This window comes from Amyelois transitella, chromosome 19 (assembly GCF_032362555.1).
Source record: "Amyelois transitella isolate CPQ chromosome 19, ilAmyTran1.1, whole genome shotgun sequence".
Taxonomy (NCBI): domain Eukaryota; kingdom Metazoa; phylum Arthropoda; class Insecta; order Lepidoptera; family Pyralidae; genus Amyelois; species Amyelois transitella.
Genome location: NC_083522.1, coordinates 9,361,101 through 9,387,180, shown reverse-complemented (window position 1 = coordinate 9,387,180; position 26,080 = coordinate 9,361,101). Strand labels below are relative to the sequence as shown.

At 40.1% G+C, this 26,080-nt stretch overlaps 2 protein-coding genes across 2 annotated transcripts; one reads left to right on the top strand and one right to left on the bottom strand.

The window, feature by feature from the left end:
* Positions 1-81: 81 nt before the first annotated feature.
* On the top strand, positions 82-4,782 carry LOC106136441 (protein C1orf43 homolog). Its single transcript, XM_060949560.1, has 5 exons — positions 82-343; positions 1,300-1,453; positions 2,017-2,236; positions 2,705-2,867; positions 3,726-4,782. The coding sequence occupies exons 1-5, from the start codon at positions 179-181 to the stop codon at positions 3,813-3,815; spliced, it is 792 nt and encodes a 263-aa protein (XP_060805543.1). The 5' UTR covers positions 82-178; the 3' UTR covers positions 3,816-4,782.
* Positions 4,783-5,232: 450 nt separating this feature from the next.
* Positions 5,233-25,979, bottom strand: LOC106136423 (focadhesin). The gene is made up of 20 exons (XM_060949431.1): positions 25,673-25,979; positions 25,006-25,206; positions 24,666-24,825; positions 24,212-24,354; positions 23,099-23,229; positions 21,311-21,873; positions 20,463-20,567; positions 19,854-19,981; positions 18,504-18,707; positions 17,240-17,432; positions 15,883-15,976; positions 14,215-14,420; positions 12,370-12,612; positions 10,871-11,000; positions 10,195-10,340; positions 9,384-9,577; positions 9,042-9,161; positions 7,864-8,029; positions 7,121-7,248; positions 5,233-5,468 (listed from the first exon to the last, which is right to left on the bottom strand). Exons 1-20 carry the CDS (start codon positions 25,951-25,953, stop codon positions 5,426-5,428), a joined length of 3,579 nt encoding a protein of 1,192 aa, XP_060805414.1. The 5' UTR covers positions 25,954-25,979; the 3' UTR covers positions 5,233-5,425.
* Positions 25,980-26,080: the final 101 nt, after the last annotated feature.

Here is a 26,080-nt window from a genome sequence, read left to right as displayed (position 1 = left end):
ATGTCAGTCAGTGTCAGTGATAGCATTTCTTGTCAGTCGTCTGCCAAAAACAATAATCAAAATATATGTAAATGTATTACTATCTAGTTTTTGATCAAAATTTGTGATTTACTGTGTTTGTTGAGAAGTTTTTGCTTCTTTTTTTAATTCATAACTATATTGCGATAATCTAAAAACCATGGGCATTGGACAGGACTTCACGAGTTTGAACATTATATTCATAATAAGCGGTGGGGTACTAACTTTCGTGATATTGTTCATATTCGCCAAAAGGCAGATCACTAGGTTTGCCCTTCGGTCCAGACGAGGACCTCACGTTCCTATTGGAGCTGATGCGAAAAAGGTACGTGTCGTTTTATATCCGATATCGATTGGGTGACTGCGGGGACTTCATGGAAAGACGCAAGTTTCAACATAGTATAAAATAGACTTCTTCTTAGAGAGAATATGTTGTATGTTCATTATCATACAAACATAATATCACACCGTTTTCCCAAAAGGGGTTGGCAGAAACAACATATTTCCATTTGCTATAAATATTTTGAGTTTGAGTTTGCGATGTTCCCTTCACACTTCTTTCGCTTCATCAACATCTTTATCACTTACAAGGACAGCCAAGAGTCACAAGACTTAGAGAGCTTGTTTAACAGGATGGTTCAAAGATATTAAAATTGGAATTCATAGATAATGAGAGGTTTAATAAAGTTAATAAGACTTTCTTTTGTAGATAGACTTAAAAGCATGCATGTTCTAAACAAATCTTCGTGTTGATAAATGATTAGTCCTTTAGTTGCCTTTTACATCATTCATGTAAAAGAGATGGAATGACTTAGTCCAAGTAAAAATAATACTTTATTCAAACAAATTAAATTTTTATAACTTATGCAGTGCAGTGGAAATTAATTCCACTGCATCAACTCTGTCTGTATGTCAATTGTTAACATACACCAAATGAAATACAATTTATTAATAGAATAAAACAATTTTATTTATTTTAACATATACATTTCAACAGTTTGTTTGTGCCATGTGGTTTCCGGCACAAATAGAAAAAAGAATAGGACTACTCCATCTCTTTCCCATGGATGTCGTAAAAGGCGACTAAGGGATTGGCTTATAAACTTGGGATCCTTCTTTTAGGCGATGGGCTAGCTGTCACTATTTGAATCTCAATTCTATCATTAAGCCAAACAGCTGAAATGGCCTTTCAGTCTTTTCAAGACTGTTGGCTCTGTCTACCCCGCAAGGGATATAGACGTAATGATATGTATGTATGTAACAATTTTTTCTATATTTCAGTGTTTAAAGAAAGAAATAGAGCGTCGCATTGAAGCGGTGCCTCGCATCGTGCATGAACCTCGTCTGTTGAGCACGGAGCCTTCACACTACATCCTAGAGCCGCAGCAACCGTACCATTACAGGTTTAGAGCTGTAGATGATATCAAAACACTAGGTAAATATAAGAGATCATTTGGTAATTTCTTTTATTTTAAATCTTCAATTTCCTTTATAGACATTTTGTTATCTGTACCTCTTGATAGTAGGATGTTTTGCTAAATGGATGATCAGCTACCTAGGCAGATTTCTCATTAGATGTTTGACATTTTGCTACTTAGACTTTTTGTATCGGGAGGGAAAATTTAATAAAATTATATTCAGGACAGATTAGACACAGATGCAAAATTGTTTATAATGACGACTGCAATATAAAAAAAAACAGCACAGCATAGCAGCTAATACATTAACGGTCTTAGGATATCTGGACTAAATTTATATGGCAAAACAATGTTTGCCATATAAATAATTTTTCTAGTTAAAAAAATGTTAAGGATGAACAACCTTTATCACTAAGGGGTATGAAAAATAGATGTTGGCCGATTCTCAGACCTACTCAATATGCTCACAAAATTTCATGAGAATTGGTCAAGCTGTTTCGGACATGACACGATAATTTTATATATAAGGTAATGTTTGTTATTATTGAATATTTTGTTTAAATATCACATCCTGTTCCAGAGGAAGAGATAGCCAACCAAGAGCCAGGTCTCCGTCGCCACCCACGGGAGTCCCTCAGGGCGTTCCTGCTGTCGTCGCTGGCGGCGCCGCTGGACGGCTGCGGGCAGAAACTGGTGCATCAGTTCTGTGACACGTACGAGTTCGCGAGACACCACCCCGGGGAGTTTGGCGAGGACGAGTACAGGGAGTACAGCAGGCTGCTGCTCAAGCTGTTGGATGCGTGAGTGATGATGTTATCTTCATTATTTTGCTCGGTTCTTGTTTAGGAATGACAGAATCTATGTGGTGAAGTGTCCATGGAGTCGTCCTATGGTTTTTTTTATTGGTGCCGGGAACTAGTGCTGTGTGGTTCCCGGCACTAATACAAAAAAGAATAGGACCACTCCATCTCTTTCCCATGGATTTCGTAAAAGGCCACTAAGGGATAGGCTTACAAACTTGGGATTCTTTTTTAGGCGAGGGTTAGCAACCTGTCACTATTTGAATCTAAATTTTATCACAAAACCAAAAAGCTGAGTGTGGCCATTCAGTCTTTTCAAGACTGTTGGCTCTGTCTACCCCGCAAGGGATATAGACGTGACCATAATAAGTATGTATGTATGTGCCGGGAACCACACGGCACCTGTTTGTGTTTGTTTGTTTTTTTTTAAGAAATCCTGGTGTTAGACTATTCTATTCATTGTTAAAGGGCTCGCCTCCTAAAAAGCGTGGGTACGAGCCGCTCCCCGGGGCGCGGCGGGGCCCGGCGGGGCGCGGCCGGGCCCGGGGCGCGCGCGCCCGAGGCGGGCAAGCTGCGGCCCGCCCACAACAAGCTGCCGTCGGCGCTCCATAAGCATTATACTGCTTTAGAGGTATGTTCACATACATACATACATACATACATATGGTCACGTATATATCCCTTGCGGGGTAGACAGAGCCAACAGTCTTGAAAAGACTGAATGGCCACGTTCAGCTATTTGGCTTAATGATAGAACCGAGATTCAAATAGTGACAGGTTGCTAGCCCATCGCCTAAAAGAGGAATCCTAAGTTTATAAGCCTATCCCTTAGTCGCCTTTTACGACATCCATGGGAAAGAGATGGAGTGGTCCTATTCTTTTTTGTAATAGTGCCGGGAACCACACGGCACATGTTGTATGTGTATGTTCACATTCATATGTTATATCACGCCTTTATCCTTTGCGGGTGAGACAGAGACATCAGTTTCGAAATGACTGAAACGCCGCGTTCAACTGTGTGGGTTAATGACTGGTTTGAGATTTTATAAGTGACAGGTTGATAGCCCGTCCCCTTAAAATACTTTTATTTTTGACCGGGTATTAAACCTGGAACCTTGTGTTAATTCATATGTAAGAAGATTGAGTATAACATACCAAGAGGATGTAAGCATCAACTTTTAGATTTCACTGGAGTTCTATTTAAAAACCTTAATTATTATTTTTTATAGTTCAAATTTCATTCCTTATTTATTTTTTTATTGAAGCAAAGCAAAGACCTGTCTTAATCAACTATTGAAGTATGTATAAATCGTGGCAAATGGAAAAACGTAGTCTTTGCCTACTCCTTCAGGAAAGAAGCGTGATTTTATCTATGTATGTATGTATATAAATTGACTTTGCTTATAAAAATTTAGTACATACATACTCTAATTACGAATCTGTGGAACGTTTTTTTTTTTTTTAAATTATGCGTTTTATTTAAAAACAGAACATGCCGGCGGAGAGCAAACTGGAGGAGGAGGTGATCCGCGTGGCGGTCGCACAGAGCGCAGCAGCCGCGGACGAGACCGCCGTGTGACGTCACACCACGCACGCCACCTTCTACTGAAGCGGGCGTGGTTATATTTTTTTACACACATACATACATATGTATAGTCACGTCTATATCCCTTGCGGGTTAGACAGAGCCGACAATCTTGAAAAGACTGAATGGCCACGTTCAGCTATTCGGCTTAATGATAGAATTGAGATTCAAATAGTGACAGGTTGCTAGCCCATCGCCTAAAGAAGAATCCCAAGTTTGTAAGCCTATCCCTTAGTCGCCTTTTACGACATCCATGGGAAAGAGATGGAGTGGTCCTATTCTTTTTTGTATTGGTGCCGGGAATCACACGGCACTGCCGGGAATCACATTTTTTTAAATCAAACAAATAATTTCTATCCAAAAGCCATACTAGGTAAAGTGTGTTAGAAATTGTAATTGAATGGACCAATTGAGGGTCCTATGTATAAAGCCAGAAGAAGTAAGAGTTGGTGGCGCTAAATTCGCGTGAGCGAATCTGCGGACAAAAACTAGTGCAAGATAGTAATGATGATCTCATTTATTTTATATCCAACCCTAATAGAGTAGTGCTATTTTGCATATTGTAAATAAATGTTATAGTACTAGATATAACGTTGTTTTAAAACTATTGTATCAATAAGTTCAGCGGTTTATTACAGTACATGTTTAAAGTTAAACCAAAGTGCATTTATACTTTATCCCAAGATCATCCCCAGTTCATTTCCATATCTAAGTTTTACTTGTAGTGTGCTTTACCGTCTTCAACAGTTATTCATTATTATTTAATGAAAATTATTAATTTTAAATGTAATAATGTGTTAAAGAGCTATTTCACATTTTATTTGAAATAAATAATTTTGTCTAAAAAGTCAAAATTATTTATGAGGGCAGCACTGCGCCGTTGAAAATGTGATAAGGCTCTCAAATAGGAGAGTTGTAATATATTAATAACTATGTAATCAAATAAAACATATGAACTTAACTATATTACTTTTACTAGCTGTGCCCGCGACTTCGTCCGCGTGGAATAGTTTTTGGGCATCATTGAAGCCCTCAAGTATGAATAATTTTCCTTGTTTTTTTCACATTTTCCATTATTTCTTTATAGTTGTAGCGTGATTTTATAAAGCCTAAAGCCTTCCTCGATTATGGGTCTATTCAACGCAAAAATAATTTTTCAATTCGAACCAGTAGTTCCTGAGATTAGCGCGTTCAAACAAACAAATTCTTCAGCTTTATAATATTAGTATAGATTTGAACAATTTTTATTCATGAAAAGAGTAAGGAGTGTGGAGGAAGCGGGAGAGATCTGTAAGGATCGTGGCAAGTGGAAATCCATAATCTCTGCCTATCCCAAAGGGAGACAGGCATGACAGTATGTATGTTTAGGCACGCCATTTTCAAATCTCAGATAAAAATACAAAACAAAGGATGATTTGTACATCTGGCACATTTATATTTATTTACAAAACAAATTTTATAGTACAATTTCGGGTAACTATAATATTTATAATTATTGGCAAATTACAAAACATACACTTGTTTTACATTATATGTAAGTATATATCAATACAATATTCAACATTCTTAAAAAGGGAGGTTATTGTCAGTTCTGAATCTTTATCCTATATATCAACTTCTACAGCATGCTTTCCGAAGTAAGATTCTCTGTAAAGAAAGAAATTATCTCTGTAGAAATAAAAGTTTTTATTACAATAATAAGTAAATAGTTACGAAAATAACACACAGATGGAGCTACCGCCAAGTCCTAGTACAAGAAAAAATACATAAGTGGCGATACCTCCAATACGTCACACGCCACTAGCAAATCACAGCGCGTATGCTGAATCGCGCAAGTGAAATTTCCACGGATTGGGGTAAATGGACATGGGTCTTTATGATTTTAACTACTCTACTCCATCTCTTTCCCATGGATGCCGTAAAAGGCGACTAAGGGATAGCCCTAAAAGAGGAATCCCAAGTTCATAAGCTACTCTACTCCATCTCTTTCCCATGGATGCCGTAAAAGGCGACTAAGGGATAGCCCTAAAAGAGGAATCCCAAGTTTATAAGCTACCCTACTCCATCTCTTTCCCATGGATGTCGTAAAAGGCGACTAAGGGCTATCCCTTAGTCGACCGACATAACATCGTCTGTCGCTTTACAGGCATCACACCAGCCTACAGAAAGATCTTCCCTTTGTGGCGATTGGACCAGAACTATCGTTACCACTAAACATAATTCATAAACTTGAGGATTCCTTTTGTAGGTGATAGGCTAGCAATCTGTCTCTTTATGATTTTAACTACTCTACTCCATCTCTTTCCCATGGATGCCGTAAAAGGCAACTAAGGGATAGCCCTAAAAGAGGAATCCCAAGTTCATAAGCTACTCTACTCCATCTCTTTCCCATGGATGCCGTAAAAGGCGACTAAGGGATAGCCCTAAATGAGGAATCCCAAGTTTATAAGCTACTCTACTCCATCTCTTTCCCATGGATGTCGTAATAGGCGACTAAGGGCTATCCCTTAGTCGACCGACATAACATCGTCTGTCGCGCGGTTCTACAGGCATCACATCAGCCTACAGGAAGGTATTCCCTTTGTGGCGATTGGACCAGAACTATCATTACCACTAAACATTATTCATAAACTTGAGGATTCCTTTTGTAGGTGATAGGCTAGCAACCTGTCTCTTCGTATATTAACTACTCTACTCCATCTCTTTCCCATGGATGCCGTAAAAGGCGACTAAGGGATAGCCCCTTAAAGAGGAATCCCAAGTTTATAAGCTACTCTACTCCACCTCTTTCCCATGGATATTTTAATAGGATATCCCTTAGTCGCCTTTTACGACATCCATGGGAAAGAGACGGAGTAGAGTAGCTTATAAACTTGGGATTCCTCATTTAGTCGATGGGCTAGCAAATCTAAATTCCATCATGAAGCCATACAGCTGAACGTGGCCTATCAGTCTTTTCAAGACTGTTCGCTCTGTCTACCCCGCAAGGGATATAAACGTGATTATATGTATGTATGAATCTATACAACTGACCGTGGTCTTTCAGTCTTTTCGAGACTGTTCGCTCTGTCTACCCCGCAAGGGATATAGACGTGATAATATGTATGTATGAATCTATACAACTGACCGTGGTCTTTCAGTCTTTTCGAAACTGTTCGCTCTGTCTACCCCGCAAGGGATATAGACGTGATTATATGTATGTATGAATCCATACAACTGACCGTGGTCTTTCAGTCTTTTCGAGACTGTTCGCTCTGTCTACCCCGCAAGGGTCATAGACGTGTCATGTAAGTACTTACAGCCTGGTCCACACGTTGTGTTCCACGAAGGCGGACGTATGCCTCATCGCTAGTAAAGTTCTTTGACAGCTCAACGCGATCTCAGTATCGCCGATGTTGTCTCTGGTGTAGATCAGCCATTCTAATATCTGTACAACAATTGATTACCCGTTTAGAAATATATATACATACATATGATCACGTCTATATCCCTGGCGGGGTAGACAGAGCCAATAGGCCACACTCAGCTGTTTGGCATTAAGATAGAATTGAGATTCAAATAGTGACAGGTTGCTAGCCCATCGCCTAAAATAAGAATCCCAAGTTTATACGAGTAAGTCTATTCCTTAGTCGCTTCTTACGACATCCATAGGAAATGAGATGGAGTGGCCCTATTCTTTTTATATATCGGTGCCGGTAACCACACGGCACTATATTTAGAAGTACAATAATAAAATTTGAATAATACATTAATTTGCTAATAGATGGCGCTGTAAACAATTTAGAAGTTTATTACCGACCAGTTTAATGTAACAATGAGTATATTATATACTAGAGGCCGCCCGCGACTTCGTCCGCATGGAAACCCTATCAATCCCGCGGGAACTCTGGGATAAAAAGTAGCCTATGTGTTATTCTGGGTCTTCAGCTACCTACATACCAAATTTCATGGTAATCGGTTCAGTAGTTTTTGCGTGAAAGAGTAACAAACATCCATACATCCATACAAACTTTCGCCTTTATAATAGTAGTAGGATGTATACCTGATGAGTATGCCCCCGCCAGGCCCCCCTGGCGGCCAGGGCGGCGGCGGCGGGCGGCAACGTGGCGGGGGGCGGAGCCCCGGACAGGGAGGAGTGACCACTCAGGGCGCACAGCGTCACCATGACTACGCTACAGAAGTATAACTTGGCCGATTGTTCTTCTGCCCTGTTAAGGAATTTTAAGATGTGTGATGACTTGTATGTGATGTAGGTTGAAATGAAACTGATATATGTATATACAAACATACGGTAGACATATAATTACCTGTATGTGATGTAGGTTTAAATAGAAGTGACATACATACATGCATATGTAGACATATATACGTGGGTCTACTGGAAAAAATTTCGCCAGAAATAAGTAGAGCCCTTGTACTGAATTTCCCTTTAGTATAAGTTCTAGTTTAATTTTTTTCTTTGATGTACATAAATAATAAAGGAAGTATGCAGAGATCGTGGCAAGTGCAGCAATGATTTTATGTATGTATGTACATAAATAAATAATACATATAAACAAGTCTATATCCCTTGCGGGGTAGACAGAATCAACAATCTTCAAAAGAGACTGTCTTCTTTGTCTACCGCGCAATGAATATAGACGTGGCTATATATATATGTATGTATACACAACGTGACAAGTGAATGTTGTGATGTGAAAGAAGATGTAGTTACAGGAATAGAAAAGGGTATGTTGAGATGGTTCGGTCATGTGGAGAGGATGAATGAAAGCAGGTTGACTAAGCAGATATACAAGGAGAGTATGGAGGGAAAGGTTGGAGTGGGAAGACCTAGACGAACGTATCTTGATCAAATCCGATCCGAAACCGCCGAGCTTGCATTAAGAGTGTTATGTATGTGTATGAAACGGAAGAAGTATGCAGAGATCGTGGCAATTGGCAAGATGTAGTCTCCTCTGGAGAAAAAACATGATTATATTTATGTATGTACGTTTGTTTGTAAATTCTTAATTTCACATAAAAATAAATATAACAAAATATAAAACAGTCATTGGATTTAGAAGAACAATTTCCGACTTATCACAATCGGAATTTCTTCCAGTCAACCAAACAAAATAAAAATGAAAATCGAGAATCAAATATGTATGTACCTGTATGTATTTACCTGTGCTCCACAATAAATAGATTTGATTTGATTTGATATGTATGTGTGTAACTTACTCATGGAAAGCAACCTGCGCCCGCGCCATGAGCTGCAGACACCACGCCACTGTGTCAGGCTGGTCGGGATCCGCCGCCTTCAGCGCGGGCACCATTAGGGATAGGCAGTGCTCTTGCTCGCTGCAATCAAGAGTCGATAATAGATATTGTAACAAGGAAACTACAAATACGACTCATATTGAAATAAATAGCACCTTCGTACTACAATGTCTGTGTTCAATGCTCCTGTATTTAATTTTGTGTACATAAATAAATGACCCAACTGAGTAACCTAAGGCAGTTGATACGCCAAAAGAAACTCACCTGATCATGGTACTCTGAGCGTCTATAAACAAAACTGACCTGATCATGGTACTCTGAGCGTCTATGACTTCGTTCAGCCACACCAGCCCCCCGGCCGCAGCCACGGCCGCCCTGACGGCGGTGGCCTTCCTCAGCAGCGCGCCGCAGGGCTCCCACCAGCTGCTGGGGGACGTCATCCGCTCCAGGTACACACTGGATAAACAACAGCAGGCTTCCACGAAGGCTGGCCAGGCCTGTAGAAGAACACATCGATTTTGGAAGAGTATAAAGCTCTTCTGGACAGTTGGTGACTGATACTGAAGGAGTTTCTGCAGTTGGTGCATATTCTCTTACCAGTGATCGATTTACGACGGCCTCTGTGGCGCAGCGGTAATACGCTTTTCTGTGACACCGGAGGTCCCGGGTTCGAATCCCGGTCAGAGCATGATGAGAAACGAACGTTCTATGATTGGTCTGGGTTTTGGAAGTTTATCTATCTAAGTATTTACTATAAAATATAGTATCGTTTAGTTAGTTCTTCGTTCTGTTCTTTAAATGGATTCTGTGTCTGTTTTGAAGATCATCCCGTTCTTTTGTTTAAAAGGGGCATTAGCCTCAAGGGGGTTAAGTGCTTAGGTAGTTTGTAGCTTTTAAAAAAATACTAACATATTAGATGATACAAATTTACTTCATTTACTGAAATATAAAATGACGTGCCTGCGTTAGCCTATTTTGATTTTCCGTAGTACACCGAGCACCGCTCAGTCAACCAGGTACTAGAAAAATAAGAAGTTCCCAGGGATCGTGAATACCTACATCTACACACATGATAATATATGTTTAAAATAAATATATGCATTAAGTTACTTACCACATTATCATCAGATATAACTGAGAAGTAATGCTCCACAATCTGTGATAGTAACGTTCTGTTCGCGTCGTGAATTCGATCACTCTCTAAAGCCTGTCGGATCATGTTCAACTGTTTCACGAATAAAGGCTCGTCTACACTGTGACCTGAAACAAACATTTCATATACTATTTATTTTCTGTTTGTTTGGCTGTAATATCTTTATTGCATAGAAATTTACACAGTAATAGGATAATAGTAAGTACATAGTTATAAAAGAAACAAATCAGTTGCAACAGATTTATATATATATAATACAAGAAGATTTATTTATTTATTTAAAACTTTAATGCACAAAACAAAAACCAGTCAACCAGCTGACCAAACAGAAAAAAAAACTTTAAACTAGTAAGAAAATAAGAGTTAATGACGGCCTCTGTGGCGCAACGGTGGTACACTTGTCTGTGACACCGGAGGTCCCGGGTTCGAATCCCGGCCAGGGCATGATGAGAAAAGAGCTTTCTCTTATTGCCCTGGGTCTTGGATGTTTATCTATGTAAGTATTTACTATAAAATACAGTATCGTTGAGTTAGTATCTCGTAACACAAGTCTCGAACTTACTTCGAGGCTAACACAATCAGTGTAATTTGTCCCGTATATATTTTATTTATTTATTTTATAAGAGAGAGAACTCACCTCGTTTCAACCTCGATATGGCTGAGTAAGACTCGGCAAGACATTTCTCTATGGGACTGCGTAAAGAGTTGGGCGGCATTCCTCGGCAGAGGACTGGAAGTAGCTCGAATAGTATTACTATGTCAGATTGCTGTAAATAAACATGTTTTTCTATTAATTGCCGTGTGGTTCCCGGCACCAATTTTAAATAGAATAGGACCACTCCATTTCTTTGCCACGGTTGTCGTAAAAGCCGACTATGGGATTGGCTTATAAACTTGGGATTCTTCTTTTGGGCGATGGATTAGCAACCTGTCTCTATTTGAATCTCAATTAGAATAGAATAGATTTATTTTCAAAATTGGATACAAGGTATCACTTATTGACGTCACATCACTTAAAACTAATTATAACTACTACCGCTTCCAAAGCGCATGTGTAGAAGAATATATAAAATTAAAAAAAAATTAAAATAAAGAATAAATTCTAATATTAAGCTTATCAGCCAAATGTGGCCTATCAGTCTTTCAAGACTCTGTCTATTGTCAAGGGATATAGACGTGATTATATGTATATATGTATGTTCTATTAAATAAACAAGTCTGTTTTAAAAGTGGCCAGTACAACAAAACACGAAAGACGAAAAATATGTGTGATTTTATGTACGTATTTATGTAAATACGTACATGAAATCACTCATATTTTTTGTACATACACATATAAATAAATAAATAAATAAATATATACGGGACAAATTACACAGATTGAGTTAGCCTCGAAGTAAGTTCGAAACTTGTGTTACGAGATACTAACTCAACGATACCATATTTTATAATAAATACTTATATACATAAACATCCAAGACCCAGGTCAATCAGAAAAAGTTCTTTTCTCATCATGCCCTGGCCGGGATTCGAACCCGGGACCTCCGGTGTCACAGACAAGCGTACAACCGCTGCGCCACAGAGGCCGTCGTATAATCACGTCTATAAAACAGAACTTACATCAGAGACGCTTGGATCGATTCCGAGTAAGGATCGTAGTGAGTGGAAATCCATAGCATCTGCCTACCCCAATGGGAGACAGGCGTGATTGTACCTATATATATGCAAATGTACCAACAATACTCACATCCGAGACTCCAGGATCGATCCCCTGCAGGTAATTCTCCAGCAGTCTCTTCGCCGAGGCAGACACAGTCGCTTGCCTCGCCGCGAGCCCGAGGCAGCCTGCCTTGCCTCGCCTCGGTACAAAAACATTACTAATACCCACTACATAAGATGTCTATTGGAAGTAATATTTTGAGAATAGCATATTTATAACCAATGGTTTCTCAATATAACTACTTATTATTTCTGAAAACAACTAACAAACTACCTACCCCTTTTTATGTATAACAAACAAAGCGAGAGAGGTCTATAAGGATCGTATCGGAAATCCATAGCATCTGCCTATCCCAATAATGGGAAACAGGCGTGATTGTACCTATATATATATGCAAATGTACCAACAATACTCACATCAGAGACTCCCGGATCGATCCCTTGCAGGTAATTCTCCAGCAGTCTCTTCGCCGAGGCAGACACAGTCGCCTGCCTCGCCGCCAGCCCGAGGCAGCCCGCCCGCCACGCCTCGCCTCTGTGCAGCGCCTCGTGCAGGAAGCACAGGTCCCCTGGCGGCAGGGGGCGCGGGTACTCCGCTGTCAGCGTGCGGAGGACTGACAGGAGAACGGTATCGGGGAATTCGTATGAGGGGGATGTTGCCTGAAATTAGTTTTAGGTTTATAGACTTTTATTCTTATAAAAACATATTTTACATCACTTACATAAGAACATAAAAAGAAAAAAAAAAGTTCGTTGTCACAATAATAAAAGAAATATAACAGTAAAAGTTCAGTAAATTGAGATTATGTGCTCGGCTTATTGTCTCTTGAATACATCGAACGAGGTAATGTTTTTGAAATCAGAGGGTATCTTGTTAAAAAGGCGCGCACCTTCGCACGTTATAGTCGACTGGCCGTAGTATTTGGTTCGTGTCCTAGGCAAAATGATAACGAATTAATTCATCATTCGTTCATTCATATAATCACGTCTATATCCCCGCGTGGCACTGTTAAAAATCATCAATATATATACTATTACAACTGCAACTGTCCCTAGTATAATAAAAAATGAAAAAATATATTCATTTATTTTCCATTCCCTTAGAAAAACTGGGATATCCCATCTTACTATACTTTGCAGGCAAAATAATAAGTGGTTCTTATAGAGTCCTAGTGGTACTAAACTAATGAGATCTACCTGTTTCCTAAAGCAGTCCAACAGTCCCCTGGCCACTCTACTACTAGCACGCCACTGAAGGTGGTTCTTACCTATAGAGTCCTGGTGGTACTAATCTAATGAGATCTTTTTGTTTCCTGAAGCAGTCCAGCAGTCCCCTGGCCACACTGCTAGCGGGCAAGTACCCTACTGAAGGTGGTTCTTGTCTAGAGTCGTGGTGATAATAACCTTATGACATCTACCTGTTTCCTGAAGTAGTCCAACAGTCCCCTGGCCACACTACTAGCAGCACGCCACTGAAGGTGGTTCTTATAGTCGTGGTGGTACTAAACTCATAACATCTACCTGTTTCCTGAAGCAGTCCAACAGTCCCCTGGCCACACTACTAGCAGCACGCCACTGAAGGTGGTTCTTATAGAGTCGTGGTGGTACTAAACTCATAACATCTACCTGTTTCCTGAAGCAGTCCAACAGTCCCCTGGCCACACTACTAGCAGCACGCCACTGAAGGTGGTTCTTATAGAGTCGTGGTGGTACTAAACTCATAACATCTACCTGTTTCCTGAAGCAGTCCAACAGTCCCCTGGCCACACTACTAGCAGCACGCCACTGAAGGTGGTTCTTATAGAGTACTGGTGGTACTAAACTAATGACATCTACCTGTATCCTGAAGCAGTCCAACAGTCCCCTGGCCATAATACTGTCAGCACGCCACTGAAGGTGGTTCTTGTCTAGAGTCCTGATGGTACTAACTTAATGACATTTACCTGTTTTCTGAAGCAGTCCAGCATTCCCCTGGCCACACTACTAGCAGTACGCCACTGAAGGTGGTTCTTTTCTAGAGTCTTGGTGGTACTAAACTAGTGACATCTACCTGTTTCCTTAAGCAGTCCAACATTCCCCTGGCTTCACTACTAGCAGTATACGCCAGTGAAAGTGGTTCTTATATAGTCCTGGTAGTACTAAACTAATGAAATCTTTTTGTTTCCTGAAGCATTCCAACAGTCCCCTGGCCATAATACTAGCAGCACGCCACTGAGGGTGGTTCTTATAGAGTCCTAGTGGTACTAAACTAATGAGATCTACCTGTTTCCTGAAGCAGTCCAACAGTCCCCTGGCCACACTACTAGCGGGCAAGTACCCCGCTGAAGGTGGTTCTTGTCTGGAGTCGTGGTGGTACACTCCACTCCGGTACCCCTTGATTTCTCTGTCTATCAATTTGGTGCAAAGACGCTCCACGCCGCTTAAGGCGGCTTGATTTGTATATTTGTATACTTCCGGCCAGACTTCACCTGGAATATGGATAATTACAAAATCTACATCCTACTACTATTATAAAGGCGAAAGTTTGTATGGATGTATGGATGTTTGTTACTCTTTCACGCAAAAACTACTGAACCGATTACCATGAAATTTGGTATGTAGGTAGCTGAAGACCCAGAATAACACATAGGCTACTTTTTATCCCAGAGTTCCCGCGGGATTGATAGGGTTTCCATGCGGACGAAGTCGCGGGCGGCCTCTAGTACATACATATAGTCACGTCTATATCCCTTGCGGGGTAGACAGAGCCAACAATCTTGAAAAGACTGAACGGCCACGTTCAGCTGTTCGGCTTAATGATAGAAATGAGATTCAAATAGTGACAGGTTGCTAGCCCATCACCTAAAGAAGAATCCCAAGTTTGTAAGTCTATCCCTTAGTCGCCTTTTACGACATCCATGGGAAAGAGATGGAGTGGTCCTATTCTCTTTTGTATTAGTGCCGGGAACCACACGGCAACAACAAAATCTAAAATCAATATTAATTAGTTAAAAACATGATAGAATCTTCTTCCTCCTGGCTTTAGTCCCGGTTGCATCCTCACCGCTCTGGAGAGGAGCCCGGGGTGTGCCTTTGACCATGGATCTAGGATTGGTTGAATCAGGTTTATACATGAAGCGACTCCCGTCTGACCTCCGCAACCTTTGCGGGGGAACCTAACCCGTATTGGATCGATCATGGTTACACATCCAGTTGCCTGAATGTGCAGGTTTCCTCACGATGTTTTCCCTCACCGTAAGAGCATCGGTTAGCACGTTCACGTGACCTTTTAGTCTTTAACACTGTTAACCGTTGCATTGTCTACCCCGCAAAGGATACAGACGTGCCTATATGTATGTATGTGGCGTTTAATTCGTTGCTTTTTATAGGTGGTGGTGCTATTTTCTCCGCTTTTTTGTAGATGGCGTTACAATCGTCGCTTTATGAAAATTGCGCTAAATTCAGGCGCGTAAAGCTGCGGGTAAAGCTAGCACTATTATACATACAAACATTATAATCACGTCTATATCCCTTGCGGGGTAGACAGAGCTAACAGTCTTGAAAAGACTGGACAGGCCACGTTCAGCTGTTTGGCTTAATGATAGAATTGAAATTCAAATAGTGACAGGTTGCTAGCCTGTCGTCTAAAAGAAGAATCCCAAGTTTATAACAAGCCTATTCCTTAATCGCCTTAGTACTATTATGAAGACAATACGGCCTCTGTGGCGCAGCGGTAGTGCGCTTGTCTGTGTCACCGGAGGTCCCGGGTTCGAATCCCGGCCAGGGCATGATGAGAAACGAACTTTCTCTGATTGGCCTGGGTCTTGGATGTTTATTCTTGGTGTATATATAAAATATAGTATCGTTGAGTTAGTATCTCGTAACACAAGTCTCGAACTTACTTCGAGGCTAACTCAATCTGTATAATTAGTCCCGTAAAAAAAAACTCACACGGAACATAATCAAGCACATCTTCCGGCTTCCTAGCGGCGTCGGCGGGCGTTTTACAGAAAGACGCGGGCAACTTTACCGAGCGACGGTACACCTGACAAAAAACATATATTAAGACATACATACATACATATATATATATATATATATATCCCTTGCGGGGTAGACAAGAGCCAATAGTCTTGAAAAGACTGAACTGACAGGGTGCTAGTATTTGGTTGTTTGACTTAATGATAGACATTAAGACTGACATATTTATTATAATGCATAGAATAGATTTATTTTCATAATTGAATACAAGGTCACTTAATGACGTCACAACACTTAAATCTAATTATAACTACTACCACATCGAGAGCGCATATGTAGAAGAAGCGGCGGAACAAACTACGCTGCAGCATTTTTACCGGACGTCAATTAAAAATATTAAATCCAATGCACATTGCAAAAAATATGAATGAGTAAAAACCTAATAATATATATATATATATATATATGTATATATGTATATATGTATATATATATATGTGTGTATATATACATACATACATATATATATATATATATATATATATATATATATATATATATATATATATATATATATATATATATATATATATACACACATATATATATATATACATATATACATATATATATATATATATATATATATATATATATATATATATATATATATATATATATATACACACATATATATATATATACATATATACATATATATATATATATATATATATATATATAGAGAGAGAGAGAGAGAATATAGAGAGTTATGAATGTGGATGAAGCGAAGGAAGTTTGCGGGGATCGTGGCAAGTGGTAGTCTCTGCCTACCCCTCCGGGAAAGAGGCGTGATTTTATGTATGTATATATATATATAAAACAAGATATATATAATATATTATATACATACTGTACAAATTATGTCAATGCCATGTCAAAAATGCACATGCCATTATGTCAATCTCGGGCCACACATGCACTTATTTATTTCAATTTCTTAAATAAAGGCCTCTGTGACGTACCGGTAGTGCGCTGTGACACCGGTAGTCCCGGGTTCGAATCCCGGCCAGGGCATGATGACAAACGAACTTTTTCTAATTAACCTGGGTCTTGGATGTTTATTACAAAATATAATATCGTTGAGTTAGTATTTCGTAACACAAGTTTCGAAGCCAACTCGATATGTGTAATTTTTTCCGTATATACATGCATACACACATCCAATCACGTCTATATCCCTTGCGGGGTACACAGAGCCAACAGTCTCAAAAAGACTGACAGGCCACGTTCATACTTACACATAACTTTACAAATATACATTTACCTCGGGAATATCTTTCAATTGGTAATCAGTAATTTTATACTGCGCAAGCGCATCGCACGCCGCTTCCACCACTTCGGGGTTGTTGGACTCTGCGATGAAGTTCCACAATTTGCCAGTGACGTCACTTATGAGATTATCGAATTCCGGGGAAGACACCCGTAGTGCTGGGATTTCGGATAACAGACGACATAGGCTGAAACATGTACATACATACATATAATCACGTCTATATCCCTTGCGGGGTAGACAGAGGCAACAGTCTCGCAAGGACTGAAACTCTGACGCTAGCTGTAGGGCTAAATAATGGAATTGCGATTCAAATAGTGACATGTTGCAAGCTCATCACCCACAAAAGGAAAGTTGCCAAGTTCATAAGCCGCTATCCCTTAGTCATCCATAGGAAATATATGGAGTGGTTTCATTCTAAAGTCCCGGAAACCACACGGTACATAACAAACATACAGACAAGAGAGAAATTAAAAAAATCACAATTTTTGCTTCTGTTGGTCATAATTAATTGATATTTTGACATTTCAAGTAATCGCTCAGTTACTATCGCTTACTTCATAGAAATGTGTAAGTCTGTCTGATCCGCTTTCACTGATAAACCGCAGGCATAATAGTTTTAAAACCGCGTTCTAACATAGGACACTATTTAAAAAAAAAATCAATCTCTAGAATACTAAAATGGGGGGTGTAAGTTTGTATTAAAATTAATAATGTTAGCCCTACCAAGGTTGCTTGGTTTATTATTGTATTAAGTTATCTCACGATGTAGTCCCACACCACACAGTAAGAACATCGGTTAGTATTCAAACTAATGTAACGTAACTTCGAAAATAGTCATTGGCAAATGACCGCGGTGGGATTCGAACTGGTGTCTTTATGCGCAACACGCGTTTTAACCGGGCACCTTACCGATTCGACCACCGACGCTCTGTTTGATACATACATACAGTCACGTCTATATCCCTTGCGGGGTAGACAGAGGCAATAACAGAAGAGAAAATATAAGGTCTTCTACATTTTCTTTTTAAACCAGAATGACAACAATGTTCGTATACAAGGCTCGAGGTCTAAGTTCGCGAGTTCTAAATTCTCGCGGTCCGAGTTCACGAGGTCTAACTTCACGAGTTCTAAGTTCACGAGCTCTAAATTCTCGAAGTCTAAGTTCGCGAGTTCTAAATTCTCGCGGTCCGAGTTCACGAGGTCTAAGTTCACGAAGTTGAAGTTAAATGACAACAATGTTCGTATACAAGCGCACCTGATCTGCAGTGCGGGGCGGGCGTCGGCCGCCATCTTGTGCCGCAGCGCCCGCCACGCGCCCGGCGCGCGCACGCAGCCGCCGCGCCACAGCCGCGCCAGCGCACGCAGCGCCGCGCCGCTGGCGGCCGCGCCGGCGCGCTCCGTGCAGCGGTTCAGGATCGAGGATATCACCGGGACCAGTTCTAGGCCGTGGCTGGATGGCCTGACCAACGTATACGATTAGATAGATAGATAGATAATTCATATACATATGGTCACGTCTATATCCCTTGCGGGGTAGACAGAGACAACAGTCTTGAAAATACTGATAGGCCACGTTCAGCTATTTGGCTTAATGATAGAATTGAGATTCAAATAGTGACAGGTTGCTAGCCCATCGCCTGAAAAAGAATCCCAAGTTTGCAAGCCTATCCCTTAGTAGCCTTTTACGACATCCATGAGAAAGAGATGGAATGGTCCTATTCTTTTTTGTATTGGTGCCGGCAACCACACGGCAATAGATAATTCATTGATTTGATTTGCTACACACAATTTACAATTTCATATGTAATACAAATTAATAGGGTGTGAGTGGCAGCAATACAAAAAGGTCACAACTTCAACGAATTCATCACTACATAGTATAAAACAAAGTCGCTATTTTAGTCTGTTTGTCTGTATGCTTAAATCTTTAAAATTACGCAACGGATTTTGATGCGGTTTTTTGTAACAGGTAGAGTGGTTCAAGAGGAAGGTTTTTATGTATAATAACATTTATAATTTTGCACCCGTGCGAAGCCGGGACGGGTCGCTAGTTTTCATATATGTCACGTTTTTATTTACAATTCATTACCATATAATCAAGTCTATTTCCCGTTGCGGGGTAAACAGAACCAACAGTCTTGAGAAGACTGATAGGCCGCGTTCGGCTTGATGGAATTGAGATTCAAATAGTGACAGGTTGCTAGCCCATCGCCTAAAAAGAGAATCCCAAGTTTGTATCCCTTAGTCGCCTTTTACAACATCCACAGAAAAGAGATGGAATGGTGCCGGGAACCACACGGCACATATTCATATAATCACGTCTTTATCCCGTGTGGAGTAGTCAGAGCCAACACTCTTGAGAAGACTGAAAGGCCACCATTCAGCTGTTTGGCTTGATGGAATTGAGATTCAAATCCCAAAAGAAAAACCTAAACTTTATTACAATATGTATTTACAGATTGCTAGCCCATTGCGTACCCACCCTGAAAAACCTCAAATTTATAAGCCTATCCCTTAGTCGCCTTTAACGACAAATGTATAACAAATTCTTCCGTAATACGCACAAAAATGATAAAAAAAAGAACATCCTTCTGATATTTCTCACCTAATTTCGCAAATCCTATCCACGGCTAATGCCCTAGCCAATTCGACCTCCCATTTCAGCTCATCCGGCCTGCCGGCGCCGGCGCCGGTGTCGACAAGTAATTCTTGTAGATACGGGAAGCAACGAACCTAAGAAAATATATTAAATATGAAGTCATTTAGTCAAAGCTTCTATGCTGATGCGATGGAGTTGGTGTACTGGAGGATAATCCTACATTTGAATTTATGTATCATCCATCTGATATACAATAAACTAGTCTCGCTCCAACCGGTTGTGAAGACTAAGACTAAGATCGCGATGGCTAAGATCGCGAGGTCTAATTGCGATGACTAAGATCGCGAGGTCTAAGATCGCGAGGTCTTAGTTCGCGAGGTCTAAGATCGCGAGGTCTAAGTTCGCGAGATCTAAGTTCGCAAGGTCTAAGATCGCGATGTCTAAGATCGCGAGGTCTAAGATCGCGATGTCTAAGATCGCGAGATCCAAGTTCTCGAGATCTAAGTTCGCAAGGTCTAAGTTCGCAAGATCTAAGTTCTCGAGATCTAAGTTCGCAAGGTCTAAGATCGCGAGGTGCATACATATAGATAAAAACAATCTGTCAGCATTACATACCTGTGTTTCAGCCAAGCTGGTGTAAAGAGAGATAAGGAACGACACCGGCGCTCCCTTTCCAGATTTTAGAGAATTCAGAATAGCTACAATCGTTGGAACGTTCTCCTGTAACATACACCATTATACAGACATAACGTGATTATATCACGTCTATATCCCTTGCGGGGTAGACATAGCCAAGTCTTGAAAAGACTGAAAGGCCACGTTCAGCTGTTTGGCATAATGATAGAATTGACACTCAAATAGTGACTGCTTGCCAGCTCATCGGCTAAAACAAGAATACCGATTTTTTTATAAGTTTATATTAAAAACTAGCGCCGCCCGCGACTTCGTCCGCATGGAAACCCAATCAATCCCGCGGGAACTATGGGATAAAGCCTATATGTTATTCTGGATCTTCAGCTACCTACATACCAAATTTCATGGTAATCGGTTCAGTAGTTTTTGCGTGAAAGAGTAACAAACATCCATACATCCATACAAACTTTCGCCTTTATAATAGTAGTAGGATATTAAAAACTAGAGGCCGCCCGCGACTACGTCCGCATGGAAACCCTATCAATCCCGCGGGAACTCTGGGATAAAAAGTAGCCTATATGTTATTCTGGATCTTCAGCTACCCACATAACAAATTTCATCGTAATCGGTTCAGTAGTTTTTGCGTGAAAGAGTAACAAACATCCATACTGACATCCTGACATACTCACAAACTTTCGCATTTATAATATTAGTAGGATATAAGCTTAAATATTAAAAAAACAAGTAGGTAATCGAAACCTGAATTTTACAACTAACAGCTGAAAATACAGTAACAGAGATATAGATATATATAGGATCAGTTTTCTCACCTTAGTCTTCGCCATTAACGGTAAAGCTCGCAAACACTCCAACTTCACTTTCGGCGAAATATCATTTGCTAACTTATACACCAACACCGGCAATAGCGTTACAGATATCTCCTTTTTCTTTTCCACCAACCCCACGACCATTCTCAGAGCACGAACTATTATATCTTTAAACCAATCGTCATTCCTCTTATCCATTATTACGCCAAGCAAAAACGGTACCAATTCAAATTTCAACTCGTCATTAACCGTCTCTAAATCGTCGAACCAACTCCTCAACTTATCCGGGTTATGTTCCAAACGTTCCCACGTTTCCAACAATTTGAACATAACGGTCAATTTGCTGTCCGTATATAACAGAGTTTGGAACACTTTGTTCGCTTTCAAATTTGTCATGTGCAAGCGACTGTCGCCTTTATTTGTTTGGTATATGTCTAGTATTTTTGAGGCGACTTTCAACGCAGATGATGTTAGATAAGAGGGTAGGTGGAGCCACTGTAGCGATACGGCCGCGAACATGTTCAGAGACATGCTCGAGCACTCGTACTTGCTTATTATGTTGAGAACTGGAACAATGTATTTTTATCTATACTAATATTATAAAGCTGAAGAGTTTGTTTGTTTGTGTGAACGCGCTAATCTCAGGAAATACTGGTTCGAATTGAAAAGTTATTTTTGCGTTGAATAGACCATTAATCGAGGAAGGCTTTAGCTTTAGGCTTTATAACATCAAGCTGCAACTTTTAGGAGCAAATAAATAATGGAAAATGTGAAAAAGACGGAGAAAATTATTCATCCTTGGGGGCTTCAATGATGCCCAAAATAAATATTCCACGCGGACGGGTAGTGGGTACTGCTAGTTGATTAGGATAATACAGGACACCGTAGTTCTTTCCAGCATTTTAGAATAAGACAGCTCCATTGTATTCCCCTGGATGGGGCTTGACCGACTATAGGAAAAACTCTTTCTTTATTTATTTCGCTGTCTGCTCGGAGCTCGACATTTTTGATTGAAAACCTACTTATTTAAAAAAAAAATTACCACCTAGTCTTGGTTTGACGGTTCTCATTCTGTCAATAATAATTAGGCGCTGATTAGTGTCTACCATATTTCTTACTTTATTTTTTGTTTTCATACCTACATACATACATCGCACCTTCAGTGCAACAAAGTCACAACAACTCTTTTTTTGATTTTACAGGAGAAGACTTTTAATTTGTTTTTCTCATGTATTTGTTCATTTCTGGATTACTATTTATAGTAGGCTTAACATCTTTGCAATATTGATTGTTTATTTTCGCGGATGTTTTTGTTGCCCCAAGTAAAGGTATGTTTCAAAAACAATTTGGCATACTTAGTTTTTACAATTTTGGCTATATGTGACTTTGTTGCACCGAAGGTGCGAATGATCATGTCTATATCCCTTGCGGGGTAGACAGAGCCAACAGTATTCAAAAGACTGATAGGCCACGTTCAGCTGTTTGGCTCAATAATATAATTGAGATTCAAATACTGACAGGTTGCTAGCCTGCCCAAAAGAAGAATCCGAAGTATATTAGCCTTTCCCTTAGTCGGCTTTTACGACATCCATGGGAAAGAGACGGAGTGGTCTTATTCTTTTTCCTAAAGGTCCGGGAACCACACGGCAATATTTTTGTTTTCTTTTTAATTTATGTACTTATTATTTTGTTTCAATTTTTAATTTATGAGAAAACATGTAAATTGTCTAAAGTAACTAAATGAGATTTGAGTACAAGATGACTGTATGTTATCTAAACGAAATGAGATACCAGTAGAAAACAGCTCGTGCAGATGCAGCGCGGCGCTGGCGGGCACGGCGAGCGCCAGCAGCGCCGCGCCCAGCGCCGGGTGCTCCGCCCCGCAGCGCTCCAGGCGGCTGTAGCACGCGCGCGGGTCTTTGCTGCACAACGTTACATTTGTATAACTATAGATATGTGTATAACTATACATACATATATATATATAATCCGTCTATATCCCTTGCCGGAGTGGGAAGACTTAGTCGAACGTATCTTGATCAAATTAAGGACGTCCTGGTAAAGGGTCAGGTCGAAAGTACCCGAAACCGCCGAGCTTGAATGAAGAGAGTTATGAATGTGGATGAAGCGAAGGAAGAATGCAGAGATCGTGACAAGTGGAAAGAGGTAGTCTCTGCCTACCCCTCCGGGAAAGAGGCGTGATTTTATGTATGTAAGTATAGTTATAAAGTTATTTATTCCTACAAAAGATAGAAGGAGAAAAGAGGAGAGAAATAATCAGTTAAAAATCACTATATTATTCAACATAAAATTGAGATTATCTTTTTGACAATAAAAATTCCATCGTTAAGCCAAATGGCTGAACGTGGCAATTCAGTATTTTCAAGACTGTTGGCTCTGTCAACACCGCAAGGGATATAGACGTGACCATATGTATGTATGTAAAATTAATTTGACATTATTCCTAAATCAACAACATCCATGGCAACCGTTGCTATGGCGTACAAGAAGGTTGCCTACATTTGTCAAATAAAACGAACAATGATACCAACTATCGTCAAAACCATTCTTCTTCCTCACCACTCTGGAGAGGAGCCCGGGGTATGAGTCAGGTTTTTACACGAAGCGACTCCCGTCTGACCTCCACAACCTGTACAGGGGAAGCTGACCTGTATTGGAATTGATCATGGTTTCACATCCAGTTGTCTGCTCCAGTATATCCAGTTTTACCCGGGCACCTTACCAATTCTACTGTCAATTTATCAGATGGGAGTGGCTTCATGTAAAAACCTGACTGACCTAATCCAGAGTCTCTGGTCAAAGGCAAGGCCCGGGCTCTTCTTCAAGTTGGTGAGGATGCAATCGGGAGTAACTTCAGGAGAAGGATTAAGATAATAAACTTACCCATGAGCAACAAGTTCCACTGATATCCTGGCCAGCATGGGCAGTAGAGCCGCTATGTAGTCGCCATTTTGTTTGTAAACATACGCCTCCAACACTGCGGAGTACGCCGCTAAAGCTCCCTCCATTAATTCTGGGTTACATATCTGAAAAAAAGGCAAACCAATGAGACTCAAACAGAACAGCAAATTAATTTGCAAAGATTACAGACCGACATCACTTAATTATTGTCATATCTTTTGATTTCACAACATTCTTTGATGTCAAATAAATTAGTTAAAACCACTTCAGCTCATGTTCTCTCATGCTCAGCTCATCAATACGACATTTGACTAAACATTGACAGAATTACGGTTTCCAAACTAAAACCTCGCGAAAAATGTTCAATTTGGTGCCATGCCCATCGTACAAAACACTTGAACCCCACTAATACTCTAGAAGCTTCCGTAACACAGACCTGCTGACAAGACAAGCAGGTGAGAAGCAGTTCGCTCTGCTGCGCGGAGTGCGGCAAGCTGAGCAGCAACTGCCACGGCCTGATGCTGCTGCTGCGGCGAGGGTTGCAAGTCAGCCACAGGAACACTGCTCGAAGAAGTTCTAAACTGTTAGACGATACTCTGGAAACATGATGGAAACAATATAACAATCAGACTATAAAGTCTTAAGGCAGTCTAAAGGTCTCATATGGTCACATACCGAGCCTTGGGTGATGAGGTTAGCCAGCAACTTACTGGTCGCATATAACAGCGATGATATATGTTGTAATTTGTGGCGCTGATTTGTAGTAATTCACTCACATATAATCAGGATGAGTGCACAATGCATGCATCTGCACCAATACTTCATCTTCAGCCTTATTCTTCTCCAAAACGGTTATGAACGGATGCTGCGGAGACTTCAAACCAAACTGACATTTGTATGGCTGACCAGGCACCAGACGGGACTTCAGGTCCAAAATTAAAAGGCCTGCCATAGTTGAAATGATGGCGGCATGGTTGCTGTAAAAGAAATTAAAGGAATATCAATTCCATTAAGAGTTTAATGGAAAATGTTTTGGTGGGTTTAAATACTAATTAATACTACTAGCCTTTCCAGCTTGGTAGCTCTTTCTATGTGTCTATTCAGATATGTTGGCAATGAATATGTCACATCTTCTCTCTCTATCTTCCTACCTTCTCATCATAAGTTAGAGTTTCTTACTATAAAACATGTACCTCTTTCTATGTGTCTATTCAGATATGTTGGCAATGAATATGTCACATCTTCTCTCTCTATCTTCCTACCTTCTCATCATAAGTTATAGAGGTTCTCACTTTATAACAAGCCTAGTCCATGTTCATGAACAACCACTCTACACTGGTAAGATTCATTATTACTAAAAGATACGGCAATAAGTATTTCATAAAGTTAATATAAAAACTTAACCTTTAAATGTACGAAAATATGGCAAGATAAATTGCTTACTGTGCACTTGGTAACAGAGTCACGACTATCGACATAGTCTGACCAATCTCCACAACCCCCAGTTCCACCAGGGCCAGCAAACCCTGGCATGCCGTCAGGCTCACCATAGGATCCTTTGAAGAACATTTCTCTCTCAAAAACTTTAATTCCTCATTCTCCAAAACAAACTTCTGCCTTTCACAAGGTTTATATTTGGATTTAATTATTGATATCAATTTATCAACAGCGTTAACTATTAAGACACTATTTTTTGTGTTTAATTTATACTCAATTTCATCCATTATTTTTTTGGTCTGTTTTTAGAAATATTATATATTATACAAAAATAAAACAAAATTCGTGGCGCCGGCAACTTCGATTCAGTGTTTGATAATGACAGTTACTCAAATAAATGACATTGACAATTGA

Coding starts and splice junctions, on each gene's coding strand:
- LOC106136441 (XM_060949560.1), top strand. CDS start 179: ATGGGCATTGGACAGGACTTCACGAGTTTGAACATTATATTCATAATA. Junction 344..1,299: donor TTGGAGCTGATGCGAAAAAG/GTACGTGTCGTT, acceptor TCTATATTTCAG/TGTTTAAAGAAAGAAATAGA. Junction 2,868..3,725: donor AGCATTATACTGCTTTAGAG/GTATGTTCACAT, acceptor ATTTAAAAACAG/AACATGCCGGCGGAGAGCAA.
- LOC106136423 (XM_060949431.1), bottom strand. CDS start 25,953: ATGGATGAAATTGAGTATAAATTAAACACAAAAAATAGTGTCTTAATA. Junction 15,977..17,239: donor AATTGAAAGATATTCCCGAG/GTAAATGTATAT, acceptor GTTTTTTGTCAG/GTGTACCGTCGCTCGGTAAA. Junction 12,613..14,214: donor TGGACTGCTTCAGGAAACAG/GTAGATCTCATT, acceptor AACTAATTTCAG/GCAACATCCCCCTCATACGA.